The sequence below is a fragment of the Corvus cornix genome, chromosome 4A, assembly GCF_000738735.6.
Source record: "Corvus cornix cornix isolate S_Up_H32 chromosome 4A, ASM73873v5, whole genome shotgun sequence".
Classification (NCBI taxonomy): Eukaryota; Metazoa; Chordata; class Aves; order Passeriformes; family Corvidae; genus Corvus; species Corvus cornix.
This window is the reverse complement of record NC_047058.1, coordinates 16562469-16589392: the sequence shown is the minus strand read 5'-3', so window position 1 is coordinate 16589392 and position 26924 is coordinate 16562469. Positions and strand designations below refer to the sequence as shown.

The window sequence follows — 26924 nt, the reverse complement described above, 5'->3', positions numbered from 1 at the left end:
ACAGGAGCTGCTGAAGATTCACTTTGACACAGAACAGAGGTGCCCTAAGAGAAAGGAAACTGCTTAGTGATCCGTGTACAACAAACCATGATGGGGATGTTACAGGCCTAGAGACTCTGGAAAGAGGGCTGGGAGGAAACCTGCAGAGAGCAGCCTCTTCCTGCAGAGATCACACTCACAGGCAGCACAGACACTGGAGCAGAGCGAGTCAAACTGCACGGGGAGACAGCTGCACATAAAAAGATCCGTTCACAGGAGAAGCTTATCCCTGAATTCTTCAAAGAGCCCAAAGGATTTGGGCAGAGAGTAAAATTTTTCAAAGTATTTGTTGCAATTTGCAACCTAAATCCAGTGCCTGAAGCTGAGGAGCTCAGCCACGTTACAGTGACTTAAATATCCCATGACTGAGGCTGTGCTGGAACAGCCCATCCTGTGTCACGTTTCTGGCAGGTACCACAGCTTGCCTGATGCATGTTCACTCATTAAACTGCAGAACGGGATCACGCCTCAGCCTACAGATTTCTAAACATTGCCAAGGTTAAAATGGTATTTAGAGCCTGTGTAGGTACCTGCAGCTTTTTTTTTTTTTTTGAAGATCAACTGTTCCAGTTTCTACATTTGTGCCAGGGCGAGCCTGGAGATTAAAGCCTTTAAAAAAAAAAATCTTACCCTCTGTTATGCAGACGTTTTACTCCTACAAGACAGGAAGCTGAGGGGCAGAGAGGCATCCTCACAAGATACACACCTTGCAGAACATTATTTATGTACTTCAACACCTCCCTTGCCAACTATAATTACCTGGACAGGTCTAACAAGTCTACATACAGTTCTTGGGAATCCTGTGCCCAAAACCACATCACCAAATGCTAAGGACATAAAAGGCATTCTTGGTCAAAAGCAGGGTTTGGTGAAATCCAACCTTCATCTGACCATAATTGTTGCTTCCATTTTAAAAAGCAGAGCTGTAATGAGGGAAACCCATCAGTACAACATAAATCATCTTTCCTGGAAGAAAATACTTGAAGACTTTGTTCTTTCTAGATATTCATCATCCAAAGCAAGCTTTTTACCAATATCTGTTGTTTTTCATCCAGACTAGATGCATCCTCCGACTAAAGAGCACATAAAGAGCTCCCTCACACACTCATTCAGGAGCCACAGAGCTACAAATCAGCCCAGTGTGCATTATTAATGACAAGTTATCAGAAGATCTAGGACAACAGCCAGGCAGGAGTTTCACTGTGCTGTGATTCTGTGGAGAAAATGAACCCTTTGCCAGGTCAGATGCCACAGTTTCCCTTGTTCCTGTCTCCCCTGTGCACAGATTTGTGATAAGCCATTTTGTCACAGCAGCCAGGAGGTGATTACCCTGCCCTAGAGGGCTTACAACTGAGCTTTGCCTAAAAGACAAAGGCAACCAAGTGAGGAGACACTGGGTAGAGGCACAAACATCTTAAACATTATAGAAAAACAGGCAAAGTGAATTTTGTTTTGGTAGCAGTTAAATGCTATTAGAAGAGTTCAGGAGCACCCATATTGGCAGTTGTTAGAGCTGCAGCACAAGCCTCACAGATTCAATTTTCTGAGTGGTTACAGCTGTACCACCTTCTAAATCCTTGGGTCCTGATTTATTCATGGCATTAGGAATGCAAAATGCAAGCAGAGGGAAGTAGGCCAACAAAAGAATAGAAAGCAGGGATACAGAGGAACCAGTTTCTTCATTCCAGCTGAAAACAGGTTGAAATTATTAACTCTTTCAGAGCAAGCTCTCTCAGAAAGGGCAATAGACTCTGATGCATGAAGATGCACGAATGAGTGTCCCACCACAAAATAAAAATGATGAAAAGAAACACGAAGCAAACATGGCTTCACAAGAAGAATTTGGATTAACTCTAGCCCAAGGCATTTGGATTTTCAGATGCAGAATGCTCACTGTGTCTGACAGGGAGGGGTTAATGGCTTTGGTTGTGTGAACTGGGGACCAGATGTTCAGCTGGTGCAACTCAACACAGATCCATTAGAAATTAGTGGAGCTGTGCCTGCTTACCCCAGACGGGATTCTGGCCCAGTACTTTGAAATCCTATTTAATACCCACTCAGAGATTGTTCCAAAGGGAGAGGCCTCACTTTTTGAAATCAGCTAAAAGGCTACTAGCAATGCTACAGGATGTGGTTAAACTGAAATGGCCACTGCCATGGCCTGCTTATGATATTACAAAACCCCTACATCAAAAGCCTATAGAAGCCTTGTGACAACTAACACCACAGCACAAAAAACAAAAGTTGTTTTTGTTACAGTTTCATAGTGTCCACCTACCTTACAATGGGCAGAAAGAGGCACGAGAGGTAAATCACTCATTTGTCACTTACCAGGACATGGATGGGTCTTGACTATGTCCATTTTAGAGCAGCTGTGGTCAGCCAAGTCTTTGAGCATATGCTTTTAACAGATAATGGTCTGCAAAATTTGCTGTGATGACTCAAATGCAAAGAGCAAGCAGGAAAATAAAAAGATAAGAAAATAGAAAAGGTAGAGTAGCACATTCCTCCCTAAAAGGGCCATTCTTCCACTCAAGTGCAATGCTAGTCAGATAGAGGGGGGGAAAAAAAAAAAGAGAAGAAAAATGTCCAAATGTCAAAAAAGACAAGTTACCAGAGCATAAAGAGGCTAAAAGTTATCTCTAGTGCCCAGTAACACAAGGCACATCTTTGCTGCATGGGATGGATTTTAAACAGGCATCTTGTCCAACAACAACAACAACAAAAAGAAAGAAAAGAAAAAAAAAGCTGAGATTAAAATCAAGTCATCTGTCCTGTTGATGTAGTTCTACAAGTGCCCAGCCTGTGCACTTGAATGTCAAAACTGTGCACAGTCTGCTTAAATACTTTCACAACACAGGGTATAATAAAAGACCTGTGATGCTGCAAGTCTTCCATAAAACAATTCTGTGTTTTCTCAACCAAACACCAACCCCAAGGGAAAACTGATCTCAAGGACCAGTAACTGTAAAATATTCAGTATATCCTAAAGGATTCTGCTATAAGCTCCTTTAAATTCATTTACACACATCACACAAAGTCTTAAGAACCTGGGCATCTTTCACAAGTGAAATGAAGCCTCTGGCAGCACCTGCCAGTGTGACAGGAATGCCAGAGAGCTCTGCACCTTCCACAAACTCCAAACAGCACCCAGGCAACAGGAAGCCTCGTCTTCCTGGCTATTGCTCCTTTGAGATGCTCTGCACCTGCTCCTTTCCTGTCAGTGGGCCCAAGTAATCACTCCAGCCTTGCTGCTGTACAGCATCCCAGTGTGGCAGTGCAAGTCTGGTCAGCATCTGAACAAATCTGCATGGTGTAAGGACAAAGGTAAGGATGAAGCTGTCCTTAGGGACTGCAGCACACAGGCTTTCCAGCATAAGTGGAAATGACATTTCCAACACCAATAACATTTTGAACCTTGTGAAGCTTTGTAGGGAAATTGTAAAACTCATTATATGTTAGGGTCACCTCTTGAAACATATCCACTTGGAGGAATTTTATATTTAATTTAATATTTCTCCTGTTGAAAAAATATAATCAGGGTTTTGAAGATCTGTTTCTTTTGACAAAAATTAGCAAGCAGTACGTATTCTACTTGTGATAACACAGTTGAATGAGAAGGGCAATACTTTAGACATATTAACCAGATGTACTTGAGCTGAGAACTGTGGTACTCAAGCAGTCTGATTTTGAGGGGATGAAGAAAGCAAACATCTTTAGTGGCTCCAGTTGCTCTCAGGACTGATTCCTTTACTGAACCAAAGTACAGATTCACAATGCAAAATTCAATATAATCTAACCCAATTCTCAAATGGTTACAACCTTGTTGTACAGCAGAAAAACACAGTTCATTCAAATTTTGGAAACGTCAGTTCAGCTTCTCTCAACTTCTACTCAGACTTAAAATGAAATGACAGCAGAAGATTCATTTTGTAGAAGAGCTTTTTCAAAACAACACATTAGAAACGTTTTAAAGAATATAAATTATACATATGTACACAAAATATACAACACCTACAGAGCTAAAAACACAAAAAGGAAAGCTACATTTGCACTTATCAATATAGAAAATGGTGAGCTGGTGGCAACACTGTAAAAGTGCTCAAATCAATAAACCATCAACTGAACACCAAGTTTTCCAGCTGCACTAGGACATCATCATAACCAAAGTTAGCAAAAAGTCTGTTCTGTAAGCCCCAAAATGAAAATTAATTTCAGGAAGGTCAGCTTGGTCAGCCTGTTAAAAGTCACTATATAGAGGGTACAACAGGGGATTGGGAAACTCACATTGCTCCAATCCAGTACACACACACACCCTGAAAGGCTGATTAAGTTGTTTCTCATTATGTGCTGCTGAAGAAGGCAAAGCAGGTCGGGGTCAACATTACCTATAAATGAAGCACCACTACTTGCTGCAATTTTGAGATGGAAAATGTTTGTTTCTCAATCAAAACAGATACTCCAACAGGGAAACACTTAGGGTGAAAAAGGTGGATGTTACATAACACAGAGCTCATCAGCTTCAGACCAGAGAAGTTTAGCAGGGACAAGAGGGGGTTCAGTGTTAGTGAACCAAGCCAGCCTAAACACTCCTTCTGTGTCTTCACTTTCATAAGAGAGATGTCAGTACAAGAGTGCAGGTAAGAGTAATTGCTCTGTTTCTTTCCTCCGAGGAAGGAAGAATTAGTGACACAGTCCTGTGGAGTCTGTTAGTCTGTTCCAGATGACAGAAGAATTCCAGTGAGTCCCAGGGTCACACTTCCACACTTGCTGCTTTGCTGTGAGAGGCCTGGGAAACACGACGGATGCTGCTCTCAATAAAGACCTTCAGCCCCTTCAAACCTTGGGAGTAGAGATATTCCAGATACCAGTCCCACCTCTTCCCCTGTAAACCAGAAAGAAGAGTCAGATGTGCAGAACAAAGCTTTACCTTTCTTAAGCCAATTTGAAAAGGTCTGCAAACCCTGCCTTCCTGTGGGACATCCACATGTTGTGTGACATCTGTAACTACCCACAGGTGTACAGGCTCACCTGCTGTTCTCAAATGCCCACAATTACACAATTCACATTCTTAGACTGAATCATGATCTTTCTTTAATACTGAAGGTTTTTATAAATCCCAGTTCTAGAAAGAGCGAAGTCTATTGGATCAATGGAGTATGTCAGGAACTAAATGAACATGGATATTAAAGTCTTCCTTCCATCACTAGTGGTGATTCCTCCAGGTCAGGGTTGAAGTACACCGTGATACAGGAAAGGATACCAACTGCCACTGTATTTGCTCAGTGGAGGATTCCTGTTCAAAGCTGTAACAAAGCTACACATCTGTCTCAGAAATATAATATGAAGCAGAATTTGCATTATCAATGAGCTTTAAGCGCATCAAAAACGTAACTTTTTCTGGAGCCTGCAGAGAGCAATAAACAGCCCTGTCCTGACACTGCACTGAGTCATGGAGGAAATACATAAAATCTCAAATCACTAGCCACAGATATATAACTTCTCAGGTGTTGATGTCCTCTTGTTTGGCCCTGTTAAGAGACTGAACCAAAGCCTACAGCTGGAATTTTTCCCCTTCCAAAATTTTTCTACAATTGTGAGTTTGGTGAATATTATAACCTCATCGTCTTCAACACAGCTGCTGAAAATTGCCTGCTTTATTTACTAAAGCAAGAAATCTTACCTTAATTAATTTGAAGTTGAAGGTGGTATCATCAGGACAAATCTTAAGGAAAGGGAATAAAACAATAAAACAATAAAAAGTATGTCCAGAGTTGCTGGGTCTCTGCTAAGTCCCCCCCCCTAAATAAGGAATTGCAGGCATGCAAAGAAATTCAGAGATTTTTAATCCTGTTTCAGAGGGGGCTTCCAGCATCAAACTCTATGCATAAGTGGCAAGGCAACATCTGGACCCTCTTGCCCTGTGCTGCAGCATTACAGGATTGCAACAGGGAATATTCACAGGTATCTTTACCATTGTCTCTCTACAGTGTAAAAGATTCCTTTTCAAAACATTCACAACAATGAGAAAGAGCAAGAAGAGAGAACTGACACCGAGGTCAGTGCTTGTGTTCCCCCAGTGCTGCAGAGCAGTGCCCTCTGGTGCTCAGCACTGCTGAGGAAAATGTGTCCCTGCAGCTCAACATCATTTCCTCCTGCCTTAAAACGCATTTGTCATAGCTGCTAAGCAAAATCTCTCCTAGTTCTACAGTAGGAAGAGAATGCAAGAATTCCCCACTAGAAGGTTTGGGGGTTTTTTTAAGGGATTTTGAGGTTGGGTGGGTTTTGGTTTTGTTTTATGGTTGTTGGTTTGTAGTTTGGGGTTTATTTAAATGTGCAAAACCTACAAAGAATTAGGAATCTGTGTCAGGGGAGGTTTAGGTTGGATATTAGGAAAAGGTTCTTCCCACCGAGGGCAACTGGGCACTGGAACAGGCTCCTCAGGGAAGTGGTCACAGCACGAAGCCAGACAGAATGTAAGTGTTTGGAAAACACTCTCAAGGCACTGGGTGGGATTCTTGGGCTGTCCTGCAGAGGCAGGAGTTGGACTCTATGATTTTTGTGGGTCCCTTCCACTGCAGGGTATTCCATGACTCTAAGAAGCCTCAGAACAAAAATTATGTGGACAAAAGATAGGAGATATATACAACCTCTTTTCCTTGGTCTAACAAAACCAAAATAGCCTCCTTCAGCAAAGACAAAAATCTGAGTTTACTCAGCAGTAAGACACAAACTAGCTTGATTCAGGACACTGAGCACATAACAAAGGCAAATTTGTCAAGTGTTCCTAACCAGCATTCTTTGCTTCAACTTCTCAGGTGCCCCTTGCTGCATTCCAGGAGTCACACCTACGCTTGCCTCGAGCCTGCCAGCGTTTCTCACAGCAAACTGGCATCTTTGTGCAGCCCTTGGACAGCCTACAAAACATGGTTTCTTGGAGCAGCACACACATGTTGGGACAGTAACAGCTCTGGCAAACTGCTCCCTCCACTCTTCAGCAGCTGCACTGAACACTTGAGGGCACCCACAGTTCAAGAGAATTCCTGGCAGAACTCACAGCAGATAATGCAAGACAGCACCACGTTATCTTACCTGTGTACTTGAAGCAGCTACTTGTATTTCTATTTTAATAAGCCAAAAAAGCTACCACAAGAGCCAGAAAGCACTGCTAACAAATTCTAACATGAACCATGTATTTCTTGAGAGTTTAAATATTTAGATCACACTGCCTATTTTGTGGGGCAAAATGCACCTCTGGTAAGCTTTTACTGAAGTGTCATTTATTTCATTAATTAGTTATTTTAGTTCTATCTCAAAATTATCAAAGTACAAATTTCACATCCAAAACTGCTACATTCATACATTCAACTGCTTTCATACCACACAAAGAAAGACTCTTCAAATTGTGCCATTAATCTGACACAAACACAGAATGCCACAGCAGCTTTTGAAAGTTCAGTTGCATCTACAAGTCAGCGAAGACACAGAGACACTTCTCTAGAGAAACAGAGAAGACAGAACATCTGGTGCCATGAAAAACCCAAATCTTGGCCTACACCATTACCTGATGCAGGAATTGAATAGAGTAGCCCATCATGGCTGGATGATTGACAATGTTAAAGCTGGTTTTTAATTCCTTCACTGCAGTTTTACTCAGCAGTTTATCATCCATACGAAGACCTTGAGGATGAATATCCTTCTCGAATACACTGGATGTCCACAGACATCCCACCATAGCTGTTATGTACTGGTTGTACTCTTGGTATGTCTGGCTACTGAACTTGAACTGCAGTATTTTCTGAGGGGGGGAAAAAAAAAAAAAAATCAATAAATAACATCCTCAAAGCAACTGTGTGCTCCCTCCAGTCCTTAAGAGATGGTCATTAGAACACCTTCCCTCCACTCAGCCCAATTCCTTGCTGAAGTCTGTTCTAGCACATAACAGATGTGTCCACAATACCTTTTTACTCAGCTCATTTTCTTTTGCAGCCACCAAGTTGGTTCGATATCTGGAAAAAAAAAAAAAAACAAAAGAAAGAAAAAGAGGCCTGTAAATTTTTACTACATGCCTGTGTTGAAAAAAGCTGGAGGAATGTATCAAGAAAACTTATTTCCACCATGAGAAAGATCATCAAACTTTATTGTTTAAAAGAGAGAGACATGAAAAAGAATTCAAAGGGACTTTATCACTTAGCAGAGTAGGGACACATCTAATAAGATTAGTCTCTTAAATGATTCACACATGACCAGTTTGCCTGGGACAGTCACCTTCACAAATGCAACACACAAGAATGGACAACCAGCCTTAAAATCAGCAGAGAAATGCAGTGTGTTTTTAAGAAAGGAGACTTTCATTCACTAAGCAAAGAAACAGAAGCCACTGGAAGTGGAAGTAATGCAACTTGACAGTTGTTCTATATGATAAGCACTAGCTCCTCTTATTTCCTAGAGACCTTCCTGTCATGTTAATTACCCTGCAGATTCCTTAGAGAAGAAGCCACATGGAGAGCCCTGCACCAGCTGTCAGCTATTGGCTACTTTTCTCCTCAGATGCAGCCACTGGAACTAACAAGGCCAAGAAGTGCAGCTTTAGTGGTGGATCCTGCAGAGCAATAAACAGTGCTGTCTTTGGCCTTGCCAGCAGCACAAGGCAGTCCCAAATCCCTGGAGTGTGGAGGTGGAAGAAGTGCTTCCTACTCAGCACATGACAGAATTTGTAAGGTAAAGCTCAAGCGTAGTAGCCTAAGTATAGGAGTGAGAAGTTTCATAGTTACTACTGTTAATTCCAGCTGGCTGACTTTAGTTCTCTCAAAGCAATAGAGGAACTTCTTCCTTCACCCATCAAAGATATGGAAATAACACCCAGGAAAGAGGTCAGAATCCCACTATTTTGGATAACAGATTGAAAAAAAAAAAGAGTAGGAACTATAGCTATAAAATCCTTTATCATGAAAGCCGGACATAAGTGGAATTTTCACCTTTGCCTTGCACAGCAAGAAGTAGATTCCAGGTTTTTACAACAAAGTAATTTCATTTCCAAATGACTGAACGAGAAGACAAGGAGTCCCTGCAGCCCACACCTGTTGTAGTACCTGTACATAATGTGGCAGAGCTGATTCAAGTTGACAGAATCCATGGTGAGCAGTGCTGGGTAGAAAACCCCAGCAGGAGGCATTATCAGCAAAGGCAGGTTGTACTTCAGGTACATGTCACACACCTGCAGGAATGAAGCACATCCAGGCTGATTATTACTGCCAAAGTAATGATTATTACAAACTCTCAAGGAGGTAAGAGCAACAGAGAGCATGACACTGCATTCCAGCCATATCCATCAACTTCATCCAAAAGGAAGGCCAGGGTGTTTTATGCAACTGTTGTTACCCATTAGTTTTGTGCATTTTTAATGGACAATTCAGTTACAAATAAATCCCAGAACTATCATTGCTTTTTAACTATTCCCAATCTAAATTGTAGGAGCTGTTGCTGCTGTTACAGCACGGCTGGAGCTCACAGTAAGCACAACTACAGAGAGGACATGAGGAAGCTGGAGAATAGACTTAAGGCTATCTGATGCTGTTTAGCTTGCCTACAGCACAAACTAGGAAAAAAACCCCACATTTTCAAGGAAACATTTAAGAAAAGAAAAAAGATTTGTCGTTTGAAATTGAACGATCATTGTTCTTTTCTTTAAGTCAGCATTAAAAAACCATGTTACAGCCTCCTGTTACTTCTCCTTCCTCAGTTCACCTCTGACTTAAGAGCAACCACTTTCTAGCAGCATATTTAGTACTGCCTATGGATGCAACAACAGCAGCCTTCACCTGTAGATCTACCAAGTATTTGGAATATTCTTGCATTTAATCACAAAGTTCTGTAAATTAGAATGAGGAAGATGTTTTTATGCTCTAGCTTAAAAAATGCAAACAGCCTTAGGAGTACTTCAAAAGGAAGACAAAAGGACTGGGATACACACAATGCCATAGAAATCCAGAATGAAGTAGAGCAAAAACGTGGAATTGTTTTCCAGACGCAGAGCAGCAGTAGAGATCCGTCCCACAAAGTGGACCAGTTCAGCCACCACGTTCACTAGCCCAGAGAGGGTGGTGTTCCTGCAGCAATGACATGGCGTAACATTACAGATAGCTCTTTGCAAACAGCAACATGGAAAATGGCAAAACAAAACTGAAGTTTATGCTTTTGCCCCATCAAACACTCAGCAACAGACATTTGTTCTTCAATACATTGTTATCAGCACCATTATAAACACCCAGCTGTCAGTGTTATGAGGATTTTGGATTCTGGGCATTTCAATTTCCACTGTCAACAGAAATACTTCTAAAAAAAGACACAGAACAGGACTGACAAGGTAGCTTACAATATAGCAGAATCATAATAGCATTATTAACCTTCTGGCTGGTCTTTATGCTGGGTGGTAGGGCTAGAATATATATCTAAGTACACTGGCGAGCAGTGCACAGAACGTGGTTTGCATTTTTTAAAGACAAACTTACAAAGAAGAAAACTCCAAATCCTCTTGAATCACATTGCAATTTAACCAGTTCTGCAACAGCTCTTTCAGGCTCTCAAGAACACTGCACTGCAATAGGCGAAAAGAAATCAGGTTGGTGACAATTTATGCAAGCAAATAATTCTAAACAAAGAATACCTTGAGAACTGGCAACGAGAGGCAGCAGGAGTTTCTCATGAGCAGTGATGTAGTTGCATGTCCCCTAGAACTGAATGTATGTGTTGTATATATACAACTGAATGTTGTATAAGTTGTATAACTGAATTTATGTGCTGTATAGAACTGAATGTATGTGTTGTCTCTTTCCTGGAGAATGTGAATTTCAAGTAGTGACTGAAGTCAAAACTACAGTAAGACAAATGAACTATTGTGTTGTGTGCTATCAATTCTTTTTAATTCCAGTGCCCCAGCTTAATTCCAGTCAAAAAAAAAAAAGAAGATATATTAAAGGCACCAATTTCCCAAAGAAGTTAAACTGTAAGTATGTATTTTACCATGTTTGGGCACAGACTTCTCAAAAAGAAGTTCCCTACAGAGTCCCTCAGACTGCTACACCTAACACAAGTACAGATAGCAGTAGAAGATAGAAGATAGAAGTAAACAGCCATTGTATTCCTTAAATTACCTTAAAGTAAATGGATGATGTGAAAAAGAGCTGTGCCAGGGGATCATAGAGATATGACTTAATATCTGAAACAAATGAGAAAGCAGCATGATATCAGTGCACAAATTCTATGCCCTGAGATATCCCCACTGTCCAACCTCACCCAAAGGATCTGCAGCACCTACCAGAGACACTGCTGAGGGGGATCCAACTCACGAGACTGAGGACTTCTGACTGGCAGCAGGAGCCATCCCAGAGAGGAAGGGTCTTATAAAGGAACTCTTCACAGGCAGAAAAGCCCTCCTGCAAAGCAGAAGGGAAACATTCAAAAATTCATCTGACTGCAACTTGCCAGCTCACATCACTCTCAAGAAAGAGAGAGGCTTACACCTCCTTCCTGCCATACAACTTGCCAGGACATTCAAATTATCATTCTTAGATTATTTTTCCTGCAGAAAACAAGGCCATTTCCATAATATTGACTTGCCATAGGTAAAGGTAATTTTATTAATTGAGTCACTGTCTCAGAAATACTACAGGAAACAGGCATGTTCCAGAAGTTCTTTACAGGAAGACTTTGTGAAACCCTTGGCTTCCACAAAACGTGCACTTACTTGCAAGAAACATTCTGCCTTGTAGATAGTTTTCAGGAAGCTCTTGAATTCTTCTTTAGATGGGTTATCAACCACACACCAGGAGCATTCTGAACAGGAAAGAATACTGCACTTGAATACGAGCACAGCAAGAACAAGCACAATGAGAAACCAAATTCAGTTCTCCTCCAGTAGCTGTTTTAGCACCAGTAACTGTAGTTCTCCTCCAGTAGCTGTTATCACCATAAATCTGAATAGCAAAGTACCATTACTGAAAAGTGAAAAGCCTCAGACATCCTTTACCCCTCTACCTCACAAGATAATACTAAAGTTCCTACCTTCCTGGAGCATCTGGCCCATCCAATAGTAGAGCCTCAGGTAAATAGATTCATCTTTCACACAGTTCATGTAGTGAAGCAATAAGGGGTTTGTTAGCACTGAACCCATCCGGGAAGGAAACTGCAAGAAAAAAAGAAAATAAAAGAATCATTCAGTACTTACATCAATAAACTGCCAGAGAATCTCATGTCCAATCTTTTTACCAGCAACAAGACCATTTCCAGGACTCATCCAGCATCCTCAGTTAGGACTAGATGCTGTTCGAATTAGATAGCCCACACACTACTCACATATAAACAGGGTGTAGAGGAATGTCCTTTGATCTCCCAAAACATTCACCAAGACCTTCCTGAAACTCACCTCTAGACAGTGAATATGTTGTAGGAGCTGAGGGAATGTCCGCAGCTGCTCCACTGGAAACGACTCATTTGAATTGTACAAATTAACATGGTTCTTATCCTTGTCCTCTTCTAAATTATTTGTGTTTGTGCTGCTTGCAGGTATAACCAAGTGGGCATTCCATTTCTGTAGAAAAAAAACACAAAGGATTAGCAGTGACTCAGCTTCCAATGCATGGGTGCACTCATCAACAGCATCCCCAGAAAGACCCAGTTTTACAAAAAAGTTATCCAGGCTTTCATTAAAATAGATTGCAGCATTTCTTTACAGCTACCCCACCTTCCCAGTGCTGAAATAAAGCCAGACTCTCATTACTTGCCAACATTCATAATGAAAACCACTACTTGGCACCTTCTAGGGTGTCTCACAGACCCATAACGTACCCTTTTTCGTGACTGAGGTTGACATATGCCTAAAAACACTGTCTGGGAGAGGGGAGAGGTCCCCTGGTTTCTTTGCCTTACTGCAGTGATTGCTGCTTTCCATGGGCCGTCTGAATTCTTGAAGTAAATCTGGAAACAGAAATCAGACATTCATGCAAGAAGCCAAGCTAAGACAAAGCAACAGAAAGATCAGTTTCTATTCTGATAAATGTCACCACAGACACTCAACCCTGCTTGACAGATGTAAATTCTTCAACAGATAACTGTGCAGCACAATGCAAAGTATAAATGTATAGAACAATATAAATACACAAGCAGATCGAAACAAAACAAATTTCATTTTATCGAAACTCAACTTCCCTGCATATAAATTAAATGTCTGTTCTAAAAAACAACAAAAATCTCCTCAAACTTTTAAGGTTATCCCATTGAAAGAAAATTTTGTTGCACAATTTAGGTCTCACCTGCTGCTCTTTTCTGTTATCTATCTGGTTCTGCTACATGTTTCTAGGTGGCCAAAAGGCTGAGCACACACATAGGCCTCTCTAAAATGGGAGTTATTTTTTGCTGTTCCTTGCAGCTCTGACAAATCAGTTTCCTACATTTTCTATCTGCTTTTTCTCTCTCCTATGACACAGACTTTCCAAGTGCAAAGCTACTTACTGACTTCCATTGTCATTTTTACTTCAGAATATCAGCAATTAGAACAATGCCTTGACAAATTAGTTTGTTTCCTGCAGAACTTAATATTGTGCGAAACAAGTCAAATCCAGCAAAAAAAGGATTAAAGTAATCCTCATTAAAGGCAGATGTCATTCCATACCAAATCATCTCATTATGCTGAAGAGGAAACAAAACAAAGGCAAGGAATCCTCATCCAAACGTGATTTTACTCAGTGAAAAGAGGAAATAGAATTAATCTTCACCAGTAAATCCTGCTATAGCTTAAATAGAAAGCTCCAAATACTGTAGTAAATCCTGGTTTCAAATTGACTAAATCTAATTCCTTACCTTCATTTTCCCAGGAAGGGTTATGGTCACCAGTTCTGGGCAGAAAAGTTTGTAAAGGGATAGTAGAGCTTGCAGATGAGGCTGCATTCCCTGTCAAATAACAAGAGGGAAAACATGTGGGGTATGTTTTTAATATAGAAACGGAATACTGTATTTTAGAACAAAAAACCCCAGTGATCAGTAAAAGCTAAATTTCTAAAGCTGTATGTCACCAAGTAACCACAGATAAACTGAAAGTGACAGAAACAACAGAAACTGGGACAATGAAATAACCATAGGAAGAGGACTGAAGACCTTCCTGCAGTCATAACTAATCAAAAGGAATTTAACAATCAAAGTATAAAAAATAGTCTTCTGCTGTCTAAAAAACAGCAATGTTTTTTTTCTTAAAAAGGAGCAAGGTCCTCTACAATCTTATATTTTTCAGTCATTTTTGGTACCACTTGAAAAAGGATGATGAATAGAAAATTAAAGGCTGTAACAGATAAATGAAGCTGCGCCTTGCTTCAGAGATTTCACCATACCTGGTCACAAAACATCGAGCTTTGTGCATATCATTGCATGTGCTCACAAAACACACATGAAAATTAGGGATGCACATGCAAGAGAGAAACTTTAATGCTAGAGACTAAAACCTACAATTCCAAGTCCATCCACTCTTCTCCACTGTGTAAGGACACCAGTCTTACAAAGTGCATTATTAACCATAGTTCAAACTACAAGATCTGAAATCAACTCACCATTTTTGCTTGGAGGTTAAGCAGTCTTCTAATCCGAAAAGGCTTGACTGGAAATACAATTAAGAATATAAAGGATTTAAAAAACACCATATCAGACATTTAAGCAAAAATTATGTAAGTAACATTTTTATTATAAAGTCATGACAAAGCAAGCAGAACCAATAATTCTTATTTCTAGGGTAATAGGTTTCCAATTCAGCAAGTGTTACACAAAATTTTGCCTGAACTACCACTCATGCTTCCTTTGCCTTAAAAGCACAATATTGGCTAACCATTGTATTAGCTGCATTGGAAGAAAGGCAGTACCAGCAAACAGAAGCAGAAACAAGATGGTATTTCAGCTCACACAGATGAGACTCACCATTTTCTCTCCTGGTCAGCAGGTAGAGCAGGTGGCAGACGTAGGGGCACTGCAAAGCAAAGGCAGCAATGAGCTCTCCTGCTGCTGCAGACACACAGGCAGGACACACAAAAAGCAGCACAAGAGACAGTCCCAAATATCAACTTCATTTAAAATTTATCTGCACTGTGAGCAGTCCTGACAGTAACCAAGCTATTTAATTAACTTGGATCATTTCTTTTGGAACGTGGTCTAGAAATCACAAGAGTCAGCAGTGAAAGTGCAATTACATTTTCAAAAGGAAAGGCATCTTTGAACCAATATACTTTTTTAGAGCTTCTAACTGCAGCTGAGGCTGTAAAGGATCTTAAATTAGTTTCAAACCAACTCTGGTGCACTTTCCAACTGACCCATCATCCCTGAAAAAGCTATTTTAAACATTAAGAATTTAAATCCAGTTTTATGGAAAGATTATAACTAAAATTAATCAAAACCCATTAAAAACATTACAAGAAATATAACTCAGAACTTTGGGAACTTGTCTTGACCACAAAATATCCTAAACTGAAAGAATATTAACAATTTAATACCTAACATGACTGCCAAGATCATCTTAATATGCACTGAATCCAAACACTTCAAAATTCCTGGATTTTACAGCTGCCATATGGCAGAAATTGCCTGAATGCTTGTTCTCTTTCAAGCTGTATTTCAAATCAGTTAAGTAGAACAGCAATTAGCTTCTCACCCTTAAATAAACACTGCTCCAAAAAGTTTTTTTTTTCTTTTTGCCCAAGGTATACAAGTCACTTTCTGCCCAGGAGCAGGAGACTTCAGCTACTGATGTCTGACAATCCCAGAGACTGCTGCACCACTGTTTTTCTTGGGAATTTAGATAGACTATAGAGTCACACTCTCTGTGATACAGCATAGCAATTCTTTGAAGCATGTTTAAGCAAACAGACCACAGCAACCTTACCTTATTTGCCTGTTTATGGATCTAAATTACCCAGCAATCTTATAATGCAAAGTGAAAATATAAGAAATTTCAGCCACCAGAAAATGGTTTCTAAACACCACCTACTCCAGACTAATTCTAGCATTAATATGCATACTACTAATGAACATTTAGGTTTATTTTGTCACTTCTATATGTTCTTCATGTCTCCTTACCATCTTCTCATCTTGCAGGAAGAAGAAGAAGATACCATAGAGGGCATGAAGTTGTTCCTTGCGATCAATGAAGTCAAACATTGTGATCAGCCACCTTAAAAAAAGCAGCTGCAGACAGGAAAAAAAAACCATGTTACATTAAGTGATGGGCAAAAGCAAGGCAGAGGAATCAGAAACCAGCTCCAGAGACACAATCAGTAAGGATACACACCATTCTCAAGGATGACTAGAGAGCTACAGGCAAACAGTTCAGGGGCAATTCAGATGAAGAAAGTCTGCCAAGGGATTCCACTGGTAAACAACTGGCCCCACCACTGCTGCTGGCAACTGGGTTTTGGTTTCTATAACCATGGGACCCTGTTTGTGTATCAATGGTGATTGGGAGAGGGAATCCAACGAATGGGGCACATGTGGGCTCAGCCTGGAGAAAAGGAGGCTCAGGGGGGACCTTCTCACTCTTTACAACTCCCTGAAAGGAAGCTGAAGTGAGGTGGGGGTCGGTCTCTTCTCCAAAGTAATAAAGTGATAGGTCAAGAAGAAACAAGCTATGAAAGTTGTGCCAAGGAGGTTGAGATTGGATATCAGGACAAATTTCATCACTGAAAGGGCTGTCAAGCACTGGAACAGCCTGCTCAGGGAAGGGGTCGAATCACCATCCCTGGAGGGATTTTGAAGATGTACAGATGTGGCTCTTGGGGACATGGTTGGCTTGGCAGCATTTGGTTAATGGTTGGATTCTGTGGTCATAATCTTTTCCAATCTAAATGATTCTATCACATAAACCTTTGAGCAGACCATGTGAACATGAAAAAGACTCTTTTGCTAACATTAAGTCACGTCACCACAACCAAGGTGCACATAACCTAAGGGATACCTCACTGAAGTTGAAGGATGCCTCACATAGCAGAAGTATTTCACAGAAATGTAGGTGGAGACACCATTCCTGAGGAGTTCAAAGGTACAAGACAAGCAGGAACCAAATCTCCACTGACACTTATAAGGTGTATCTTGGTTCCCATTGCCATTCCAGAAATGGGCATCTCTGCCAATCTTGGTAAATGACAGTATCTTGTGTAAGACCTTGTACATTAAAACCTCAGGATTTTTGATTCCTCAACCTAACCTGTTCTTATGGTTCCTGTGCAGAAGCAATAACTACTGTAAACACTTACTAAGTTACCTGGATGTTGCCTGAGCATTTGCTGACACAGAGCCAAGACACAGCCTTAACTACAGAACATTCTGGTATCACTGAGGCAGGAATCAGGCTCTTCAATAAACGAGTATTCACCGTATCAGCTGGAAAAAAAAAAAATAACAATTTCAAATAAGATGGTGCTCATGTACCAGGTTCTTCAATGTTGTTTTGCAGCTTAGGTCAAAATTCCCTCTGGAAAAAATTATTTAGAGCTTCCTTGCTCAAAGTAACAGTGTATAAGAATTTAGTAAGGACTTACCTATACCTCAAAATGATGACAAATAATTCATTCCAGCTTAACAAAAGAAAATGGAAACTACACCAAAGCATGCCAGAAAAATTAATTTTATGCTACAGTACCCACCAGTACCATAAACACATTATCTCAGCAGGTTTGATTAGAGGGGAAAGACACATTCACAGAAGATACACCAGCAGTATACAAATGCTGTACCAAATTTGCCACTGAGCACCATGTTCAGCAGTATCTCAAACCCTTCAGGGGGCAGCCCTTGCTTCAGGGCAGTGCTTTCCACAGCATCCAGGTGTTTCTGCAGAACACTGTTCTTCAGCACAACATGGTCTTGAACTAGGAAAAACAAACAGGGCAAGAAGAGGATGAAACAACTTCTGAACAGAAATTAACTTACAGCTTATCTGAACTGTCCCTTCATATACTCCTTTTTCTTGACATAGTAACAAAGCAGAAAAACTTTTAAGACATTAAAGAAACATTACATAGCTCACGGATTAAAGAGGGAAAACAGAAGTAAAAGTCTTCTAAAATTATTAATATTTTAATAAGACATATGTAAAGAGACTTCTTACAAGAGCATGTAGTGACAGGACAAGAGGAATGGCTTCAGACTGAAGGAGGTTTAGATGGGATATTGGGATAAAATTGTTTACTGTGAGGGTGATGAGGCCCTGCCACATGTTGCCCAGAGAAGCTGTGGCTGCCCCATCCCTAAAAGTACTCAAGGCCAGGCTGGATGGGGCCCTCAGCAACTTGATCTACTGGAAGGTGTCCCTGCCCATGGCAGGGGGGTTTTGTCCTTCCAAACCAAACCATTCTATGCTATTCCTTTTTCTTTACATAGTAGTAACAGAAAACGTCTAAGACATTAAAGAAATAATACATAGCTCAGGCATTAAAGAGGGACAACAGGTGTGAATTAGAGTTTCTTTTTTAATTAAGAATGTAGTTATTATCTTCTCCATCCGAGACAGCCACCCTAAAAATGCTCTTACCTGTCTCCAAGTAGCTCAAAGCTTGCTCTAGAGACGCTTCCTGGCTATCATATTTCTGATCATTAGCAGATTGATGACTCTGCAAAGGTTTTTCAGAGTCAATTCTCCCTCCTTTTCGCCACGCAGAGAGATCAGTTTGGCTTTTACGGCGAACGTGCAGAGGCTGCTTTGGGGTTTTGTGACTCTGTCTTCGCTGCATCTTTTCAGACTCCCAGCTGAGACTGGAGAATTTTACTCATTTGTCATGTGAGAGCCAATCCTTCATTAGGCAAGAAAAGAGATCAGCTGAGGAACATCCAAGAGCTGGTTCCCTGCAAGGAAAAAAACCATTTATTTTCCTGACAAGAAGATTTTAGAGGCATCCTGCATAACACAAGAGTAAATTCAGAAGAAATAATTTAGAGCTGACTGCTCCCCAAAAGATCAGACAAGATCCTCAAAGATGCACAGACAACAGTGTATCAAAACTTTCATCTTACATTAAAAAAGGAAGAAAAAAATTCCCAAGTACACATTAACACAAGCTCCTTTCAAGTTAAAAATTATCTGATACAATCTTATACAACATTTTGGGAAAAAAAAAAAAAAATCAACATAACCAGAAACTTAGCAAAACACAATCAAGTTTTCTTCTGAGTTAATTTTGTACATTATTATTTTCCTTACTTGTATTGTGTACACCAATATAACCAGTCAACAAGCCATGATTCTCTGCAAGGTTATGTACAGATGTTAGAGGATCATAACACTTTTCTTCCTAATTTCACACCAATTAGATTCTTCTGCAGCCTTCCAACTAACCAGCTAGGATTGGAAAAATTAAGCAATTTTGGTAAATTTCCAAATGAGGCACAAGAGCTACCAACAGTGCCAAACTGCACAGCTCTGGGTGAAATACAGCCATAAAAAGTGGGATATTCTCTTCAGTATGCTGGAGAGATCAACCTTTTACCCACAAAATAGGAAACTTTGCTACAATTTCCTGGACTTGGTAGAGTGTGCACCCCTGTCCCTGGACTGCTGGAGCCTATCTTTCCTGACACAATAAACCAGAATGATTTTCAATTCATACTCCCTCTCCAGCTCTCATTTCTTCACGAGGTTAGAATCATCACTATCTCCTTATAGCTTTGTTTGTCATTTTCCTGTGCAGCAAAGCTCGGTGACCACACTCTGGAGTACAGCAACAGCTTTCTCTCAGCTTCCTCAGCACCTTCTCTACATGTGTTTTGCTTTCTTTTGTCCTGCAGGAGGTTCTACCAGAAAGGTTTGGGGAAGAACAGAGCAGCAGTACCAGGCTGGAAGGGCAGTTTTGGCTGACAGCGAGCCCAGCCCTGCGCAGCCCCTCGGTGCCGACACGGGAGCGTGGCACCAGCGCCCCTCACCCTCCGGCCCACTCATCCCTTCCCCTGCAGCCCCCACCTGGGGCGACTCCCCCAGGGCCGCCCGGTGCACCGCGTGGGGACCGAGGGGGCGAGGCCTTCCCGGCCCAGCACAGCGACCCCGGTGCCCTCAGAGCACCGGAGGGGCCCCCCCGGCCCTCAGTAGCGCGCCGGGCCGGGAGAAGGGAGGAGTCACTGACCACCCCTACCCACGGCCACTGACCCTGCCGCCGCCCTGGGCACTGACCATTCCAAGGCAACTGGCCCTCCTGCTTGCCTAGGGCGCTCCGCTGACTATCCCATGGACGCTGACCCCTCACGGCCGCCTCCCGCCAGCTCCAACCGTCCCCGCGTTCAAACCCCGCCGCCACCGCCCCGCGCATGCGCGCTGGCCGCGGCCGCCCCTCCCGCCCTCATCCGCGCATGCGCAGCGCCGCCACCGCGCGCCGCGGGCCGGAACGATGGCGGTACTTCCGCCCTTCCTGCGCCGGGCGCCTCTGAGCATGCGCGGCCCGTGAGGGGCGGGAATTCCGCGTGAGGGGGTGCTCTGCCTCCCCTCAGGTGTGTCCGCGGCGAAACGTCAGGCTAAGATTACGTTTTAAAAAATGAGAGAGGGGAAAAAAGGCACATATAAAGCGAGGCACTAACCCCGAGGCTCTACGCAGTGGCGCCTGAATGAGGGCGACCGAAATGAAATTCGCGGCGTGGAGATAAGATAGAAAAGCGCATGGGGGAAAAAACAGAAAGAAGGAATTGAAAAGAAAAAAAAAAAAAAGGAAGAGTGAATTAGGATCGAGATCTTTCAGAAGGAGTGGATCTGTTCTTGTCACTTCCAGCGAGCACAGATGGCTGGAAGCGTCCAAAAATAGCTGCTTAATGCTGGGGGGCAGTGATAGAGGTCAGCCCGCTAAGATAAATACAGAATTCTTGTTACTGGGCTCCAAGATGAGTTGTCTCGCTCGGTAACAAAGAACACGCAGCCACCGCTGCGGGTCAGTTGTTCATATCCCTGCAAATGTGAAAAAAGGGGATTTTGTAGTATTCACTGAACAGTGTGAAGCTTTTACAGACATAGGCTTTGCTCCGTGAGATGCTTTATTATTATCATCTCCACAAGCCTCAGTGAGGAATGTTACAAAAGATAAACACAACAATCGTTCCCAAAGGTTTCCTGGGCTGGACGCACAGGTGAAAGGGCTGCAGCAGTCCAGTTGTGGTGTGGGTTTGTAGGAAATACACATGGTGTGGGTTTGAGTTGGTGGTGATTTTATTTGGTTTTGAATTAAAACACAATTAATAACCCCAGCTGGGGCATGGTAGTTAAAGTGTCTTTTGGAAAGTAAAGGAAATTCTGTATATATATTTTGGATGACCTGGAGCTAGTCTTTGAAGATAAGATTGTCTAACAGAGGTGGCCTGTTGGTTCCTTTGCTCAGGGTGCACATCGGATAAGAGACATTTAGTCCATCTGGAGCTCTGCGAGGAGGCTTTTTCAGCATATTTATTTATATTTTTATATATATTTATATAGGGCTGCATCTGTTTTAGCAGCAAACATCAGGAGAAAACTGCTTATGAACATCCATCATCAATTTCTGTAGATAAAATGCTGACAGTTTACTGGAGTTAACTTTTCTCACTGCTGCGTTGAACTGTAGCAGAAATTTATTTGAGACTCTTTCAGTAAAATACCCAAATGTCTCTTTTAAATATCTGTGGTTATTAATATATAACCAAGTAGAGCTTATCTGACTTCCACTCTGCATCACCTTGTCTCTCAAATTGCCTGACATGATTCTGCCCATTTTAGGTGGAGTGTTTGACCAAAGGAAAGTGTTTTCAGACACGTCTCTCAAATAAGAAATTTGTTTCTGTAGAGACATTTTTCTCCAAATTTCAAAAATTTTATTTTTGTGAATAATTAAAAAAAAAAAAAAAAAGAAGAAGAAAAACTGAAAACAGACAAACATTAAGAAAACCAGACAAATAATTCAAAGGTAACACATGCTCCTTATGACACTCTAAGGTTTCAGATACAACACAGGGATTCAGGCTCTGGTAACAGGACTTATCCCAGCTCACTGAGGCTGTATGTGGGATGAGCAGTGAGGTACCTGCAACTGTACCCTCATCTACCAGAAATAAACAACAATTCTATAAAGTCCCAGTAGCTGTGGGGGGAAAAAAAAGGAACCTGCAAGGAACTGGGGAGCACGATGCTACTTGCCAACATCGGAGAGATATTTTGGAGATCTTTGGGCAGTTCCGCTCCCCATGCCCTCTCCAGGGACCCTTACTCTCTGCCAAGAAGGGTAAAGAGATGCCACTGCCTCATGTGAAGCAGGCAAAAAACTACTATTTTCAGGCCATTGTCCCAGTTTTGGAGCCTCAGCATGGAAATCAAGGAAGATGTAAACAGAGCATCCCATGTTTTCTCTGGATAACCATTCCATAGAAAGGACTGGGCACGGGAGGCAGCAAAGCCCAAGGAATCCCTCTCTCCAACACAAGAAACAGCACTTTTTTTGGTAACAGGGTCCCTTTTACCCCTTGCCCATGGAATGGGAAATGCAGATGTGTGTGTGGGGCTGCACAGGCCAGCACAGGGACACTGCTCGTGTCCTGCCCAGCCACTGTTCCAGGCAGCAGAAGTGCACCAAGGCTGGCTCTGCTACCGTGGGGCTCAGGGCTGGTGCTCAGGGGCCGATGTCCCCGCTGCAGCAGTGCCAGCGTGGCCTGACTGCCCACCCAGGTCTCTGCCCAGGGTCTCAGGCTGGTTTTGCAGCTCCTGCTGAGGCCAGCACTGCTCCAGCCAGGTTGCTGACTGCCTCCAAGCTGTCCCTGTGGAAGCTAGCTTGTGTTTTTCTACATTACAGGGCAGCAGCAAAAGCAAGACTACAGTGTAGACATACCTTGTATCTCTCAGACCCCAAGTGCAACTTTATTGAGACAGACAAAAAAAAAAAATGCAAGTAGGTAAATAAAAACCAAATTTTCTGGGTGATTTTGGAGAGAGCTGCCTCGAGGGTCCGTGTTTCCTCACATGCACTCAACTAGGATACCTTCATTTTGCCTTTCTCGGGAGCTGCTTCATGGATGAGTGGCTGCTCATCCCCGTTCACCGACAGCATCCTCTTCTCGGGCGGCAGCTCCTCGGGCTGGCGGGCAATCAGCAGGCGGCAGGTGAGCAGGATCCCAAAGACCAGGGCGTGGGCATAACGCTTGAGGGGGTCCCCCACGAGCTGGTGGAAAAAGAGCACAGCCAGCACGAGGAGGAGGAGGAGGAAGTTGGCCACGTCTTTGGGGCGACCAGGCACCAGTGTCATGACAATGCCGCACGCCACTTCCAGGGCGCCGATGCTCTTGCGGAGGAGGATGGAGCTGACTCCCATCTTCTTGAGCATGGGCAGGGCCCGCACGTAGCTTTTGTATGCTCGTTTCTGGAATCAAGCAGCCAAGGACATCATGTGAGAAAGTGAAGGCAAAGGTGACTTCCATTGAAACAGATTGATGTGCAACATGACCTAAAAATCATTTCAATCATCACAGACCCCTCTGGCACAATACCCAATCTGTAAAGCTTCTGTTCGGGGGGATATTAAAGCATCAATCTGCAATTCCCCCTTTATAAGCTGTTGTCTCCTCGCTGGAAAAGAGTTCTGCAACCTCGCATCTATCTTTGGAACTACAACCAGGCCAGATGTACCTTACCCTGAAATCTGAGGTTCTGGTTGCTAGAATTAGCAGTGCAGAACCATGTTGTTAAAACAAACAAACAAACCTCTCTCTAAGAGTAGCTTGTCCTTTAAAATAATACACCAAATTGCAAAGCCAAGGCACAGCAAGTAAATGCAAGTCTCCTTCTGCCCCAAAGCAACTTGCAATATCCCAAAGCAACTTACTGTAGTGTTTATGGGCAGTGCAGTCTTAGGGTGGGACTGTACATCAAAGCTGAGATTCACCAGTCCTATCCTGTGCTTACATACCTTTATAATCCTTTCTTTCCTCAGGTGACATCTGACATTATTTGCTCCCTCGTTTATGCTGGATTTGGAAGCAGTGTCAGTTGCAAGACTCAGCCTGCTTACACAGCTGCCTCATTTTTGGGGGGAAAGAAACAACCTTTGTCCTTACACACATCCAGGTTCTTGCATTTGAACATTAGGTGCTGGTGGCCTTACTGTTTTGTTTGGTTTTTTTTTTCTTTTTTCCTTTTGCATTCAAGTATTTCCTTTTATATATGTATATTTTAATAAGGCTCCTAGTTATGTGACACACTGAAATTATTTCCACTTACACTTGAGTATAATATCCCTGAAGACATTCATGCCATGGTGTTCTCTGTTTTCTAATCAGTATGGGGGAAATGGAAGCCAAGTCTCAGGTACAGGATTGTTCAGCTCTCACAGGCACTGATCAGACTGTGGATTTACTTCCATACGGTTTTGGAAACCTACATTACAGACATACAGAACTTTCCCACGTCTCTGTAGATTTTGATGCTTCCTTCTGAGAGGATCTGATGCTTCACACGTGGTTAAAAAATATCCAGCACTGTCATTTTTGCTACAAAGTAATTGAAGATCTCACAACACATTTACTCCAAGTGTTTGTATTGTAAGGATGTATTTTAAACCATCGGTGACTAAAAGCTCAGAGCAGAGTATTTTTAAACAGTTGTGAAAAATACAACATTTTAAAGAAATGTACTATAAGTATATCCTAGAGTACTCTGGTATTTTAGGTATTTTAATAGACAATCTTAGGTGGTTTTTGCTGAATGAAAAACTACAAGTTTGGTGTTTTCAGTAGATAACAGAGGTTCTCTGTTTGCTGGGGGCAAAAAGCCACCCTTACAGATTAGCAAGGTCAGGTTTTTCCTAATTGTCTGCGTGACCTGACAGACCACTACAGTATGTAGCACAGAAAGGCAGGAGAGCCCAGCGAGCCATGAATATGTAACAAAATGGACTATGAAGAATAATGGTGCTGTGCAATACCTGCTTTCTTCTGATAAAACCAGAGATCCTTCCTACCTGTAGACCTGACTCTTGGTAAAGCAGAAAGGGACACAGAAGTGAAATATTTTACAGAGCAAGCATTTTGCAATGCTCCTAAAGTCTCTGTGCTTTTTTTGGTTTTTTCTGTAGCAGAAGCTGAAGAGCTTTGTTTTCTAGGGGTTTTACCTCATGTGTCTTCTGCCCCTGAGTTACTTCTTGGGGATTTTCCTCTGTGAGATCCCTGTGCTGGGCTGCAGGCTAGGCACTGCAATTCAGTTGTTATTTGAGAGCTAAGGAAAAGCAGCTGGGCAGGTGGAGCAAAGGGAGAGAACAGAATGTGCTGGAAACTTCCAGCACTATTTTTTAGGGGCACAAAAATTATACCAATCTTTTCAACCACCACAATAAATAACTGGGGAGGTGGTAGGTGGGGGGGGGGGGGGGTAAGAGAATAAATAAAAACAGATGAGGAAGCAAAATGTGGCAGCCAGTCCCCCATCTGCCTGCAGCTCGCAGCTGGCAAAGCCCTGCAGCAGGGCTGGCCCTGAGCAGAGAGGAGCATAAACCAGTTCACCAGGTGAGAAATGCACACAGTGACTTCTCCGTCCTCTCCTCACCTCTTTCCTTTTAGGCAGGAGCGGGAGAGGCTCATTTCCCAGGCCAAAGAGAATAATAAGAAGACTATTAATAATACCTTCCTCTGCCAGCTAAGAATCTCAAAGCATTTCACAATCATTAATTAATCCCTGCACAAGTCTGGTGAGGTGGGGACAGTCAGTATCATTATCCTTGCTTTAAAGCATAGAATTTTGAGGATGAACATCTGCCAAGGCAGGCATCTGTTTTCCTACCCCCCATCCAGTGGATAGGTTTCCCCTTGGGGATCAGCTTGTTCCTGCCTGCTGCATGTCTGGTACTTCTGCAGGCCTTGGTTTTAGAGATCCTTGTGTTCCCATCTCTTGCAGGCTGTGTGTGCTGTGCTACCCCATCCTCCGTGCCTCCCATCCTCATTCACCAAGAGGTTTCTCCATGGATAGGCTCAGCTGCCGGGATATCCTGGGCACTGCGTATTATTGGCTTCTCTCCATGTCTATCAAGTAAAGAGTCAGATAAGCTTCTTCCCTCTCCTGCCCCTCTCTCGGGGCTCCAGGGCAGTCACCCCCTGTGTCCCCCACCGCTCCTGCCGCAAGGCAGGAGAGCCCTAAAGCACCTCCTTCCGTGCTGCCCGACTCACCATCTCATTGTAGGCATCCCTGCTGAGCCGGGGGGTCAGTTTGATGGTCCCCATAAAGACGAAGAAGAGCCCCAGGGCCACCGAGAGGGCGACGATGGTGATGGTCCTGGGAGATGCCATAGAGCCGCAGGGATCCGGTCCTAGCGAGGCCTTGTGGCTCTGGCTGCCAGCCCGGGCGGGAGGGAGTCCGTCACCATTGAAGGCTGTAGGAATAAAGCTGCAGAGGCAGGAGGATGACAGCAGGAGGGGATTCAGCCTCCTCCACTCAGCAACCCCTGGGTCCTAAAGCCCTGCAGCCAGAGCCAGGCAGCTCCAGCACCAGAGCGCAAGAGGAGCTCATCGTTTCCTTGCGTGTTCCGTAAATCGCCCACAGGAAGCCGAAACGGAGTCAATTCTAGGGATGTGGGATGGCAGCCAAAGGCAGAGCACAGTTGCTCATTAGTGGGAAAACAAGGACATGTTAGCAGAGGGCACAGGAGTAACGTGCTGTGGAGGAGAAATGGGCAAGGGTCTCTTGTACAGAGAGCTTTCAGTTTCAGATATTCAGATGCTCGTACACAGCAAACAACATATTGCTTCATTTATTTGTGCCGGGAAAGAAAAAGAAATGTTTTGTCCCTGTGGCTCTCCTGGAACCTGATGCTCAAAAAGGAAGGTGAAGACACTTGTGTCACCCACCTCCACTGCAGATAAAACATATCCTGTATGTT

The 26924-nt window shown here is 42.8% G+C and overlaps 2 protein-coding genes across 3 annotated transcripts; both read right to left on the bottom strand.

Moving 5' to 3' along the window:
* Nucleotides 1–3763: 3763 nt before the first annotated feature.
* Nucleotides 3764–20358, bottom strand: CENPI (centromere protein I). Of its 2 annotated transcripts, XM_039572006.1 has the most exons (21): nucleotides 20228–20358; nucleotides 18599–18909; nucleotides 17802–17936; nucleotides 17330–17448; nucleotides 16150–16257; nucleotides 14998–15046; nucleotides 14637–14683; nucleotides 13897–13986; nucleotides 12886–13014; nucleotides 12464–12628; nucleotides 12103–12223; nucleotides 11786–11874; nucleotides 11357–11474; nucleotides 11193–11257; nucleotides 10551–10636; nucleotides 10013–10148; nucleotides 9132–9256; nucleotides 8000–8048; nucleotides 7604–7837; nucleotides 5723–5764; nucleotides 3764–4924 (listed from the first exon to the last, which is right to left on the bottom strand). In XM_039572006.1, exons 2-21 carry the CDS (start codon nucleotides 18795–18797, stop codon nucleotides 4793–4795), a joined length of 2238 nt encoding a protein of 745 aa, XP_039427940.1. In that variant the 5' UTR covers nucleotides 18798–18909; nucleotides 20228–20358; the 3' UTR covers nucleotides 3764–4792. The 2 variants fall into 2 exon arrangements, with proteins under 2 accessions (XP_039427940.1, XP_010401540.1); XM_010403238.4 differs by lacking the exons at nucleotides 17802–17936; nucleotides 18599–18909; nucleotides 20228–20358 and having other exon boundaries at nucleotides 17322–17409.
* Nucleotides 20359–22893: 2535 nt separating this feature from the next.
* Nucleotides 22894–26565, bottom strand: TMEM35A (transmembrane protein 35A). The gene is made up of 2 exons (XM_010403236.4): nucleotides 26215–26565; nucleotides 22894–23420 (listed from the first exon to the last, which is right to left on the bottom strand). The coding sequence occupies exons 1-2, from the start codon at nucleotides 26332–26334 to the stop codon at nucleotides 23034–23036; spliced, it is 507 nt and encodes a 168-aa protein (XP_010401538.2). The 5' UTR covers nucleotides 26335–26565; the 3' UTR covers nucleotides 22894–23033.
* Nucleotides 26566–26924: the final 359 nt, after the last annotated feature.

What these genes read in the sequence shown, in the direction of transcription:
- CENPI (XM_039572006.1), bottom strand. Translation starts at nt 18,797, where the DNA reads ATGCAGCGAAGACAGAGTCACAAAACCCCAAAGCAGCCTCTGCACGTT. An exon ending in GGGCCAGATGCTCCAGGAAG is followed by an intron (nt 11,875 to 12,102) that starts GTAGGAACTTTA and finishes TTTCCTGTTCAG; the next exon opens with AATGCTCCTGGTGTGTGGTT. An exon ending in TCAACTTCAAATTAATTAAG is followed by an intron (nt 4,925 to 5,722) that starts GTAAGATTTCTT and finishes TCTGGTTTACAG; the next exon opens with GGGAAGAGGTGGGACTGGTA.
- TMEM35A (XM_010403236.4), bottom strand. Translation starts at nt 26,334, where the DNA reads ATGGCATCTCCCAGGACCATCACCATCGTCGCCCTCTCGGTGGCCCTG. An exon ending in GGGATGCCTACAATGAGATG is followed by an intron (nt 23,421 to 26,214) that starts GTGAGTCGGGCA and finishes GCTTGATTCCAG; the next exon opens with AAACGAGCATACAAAAGCTA.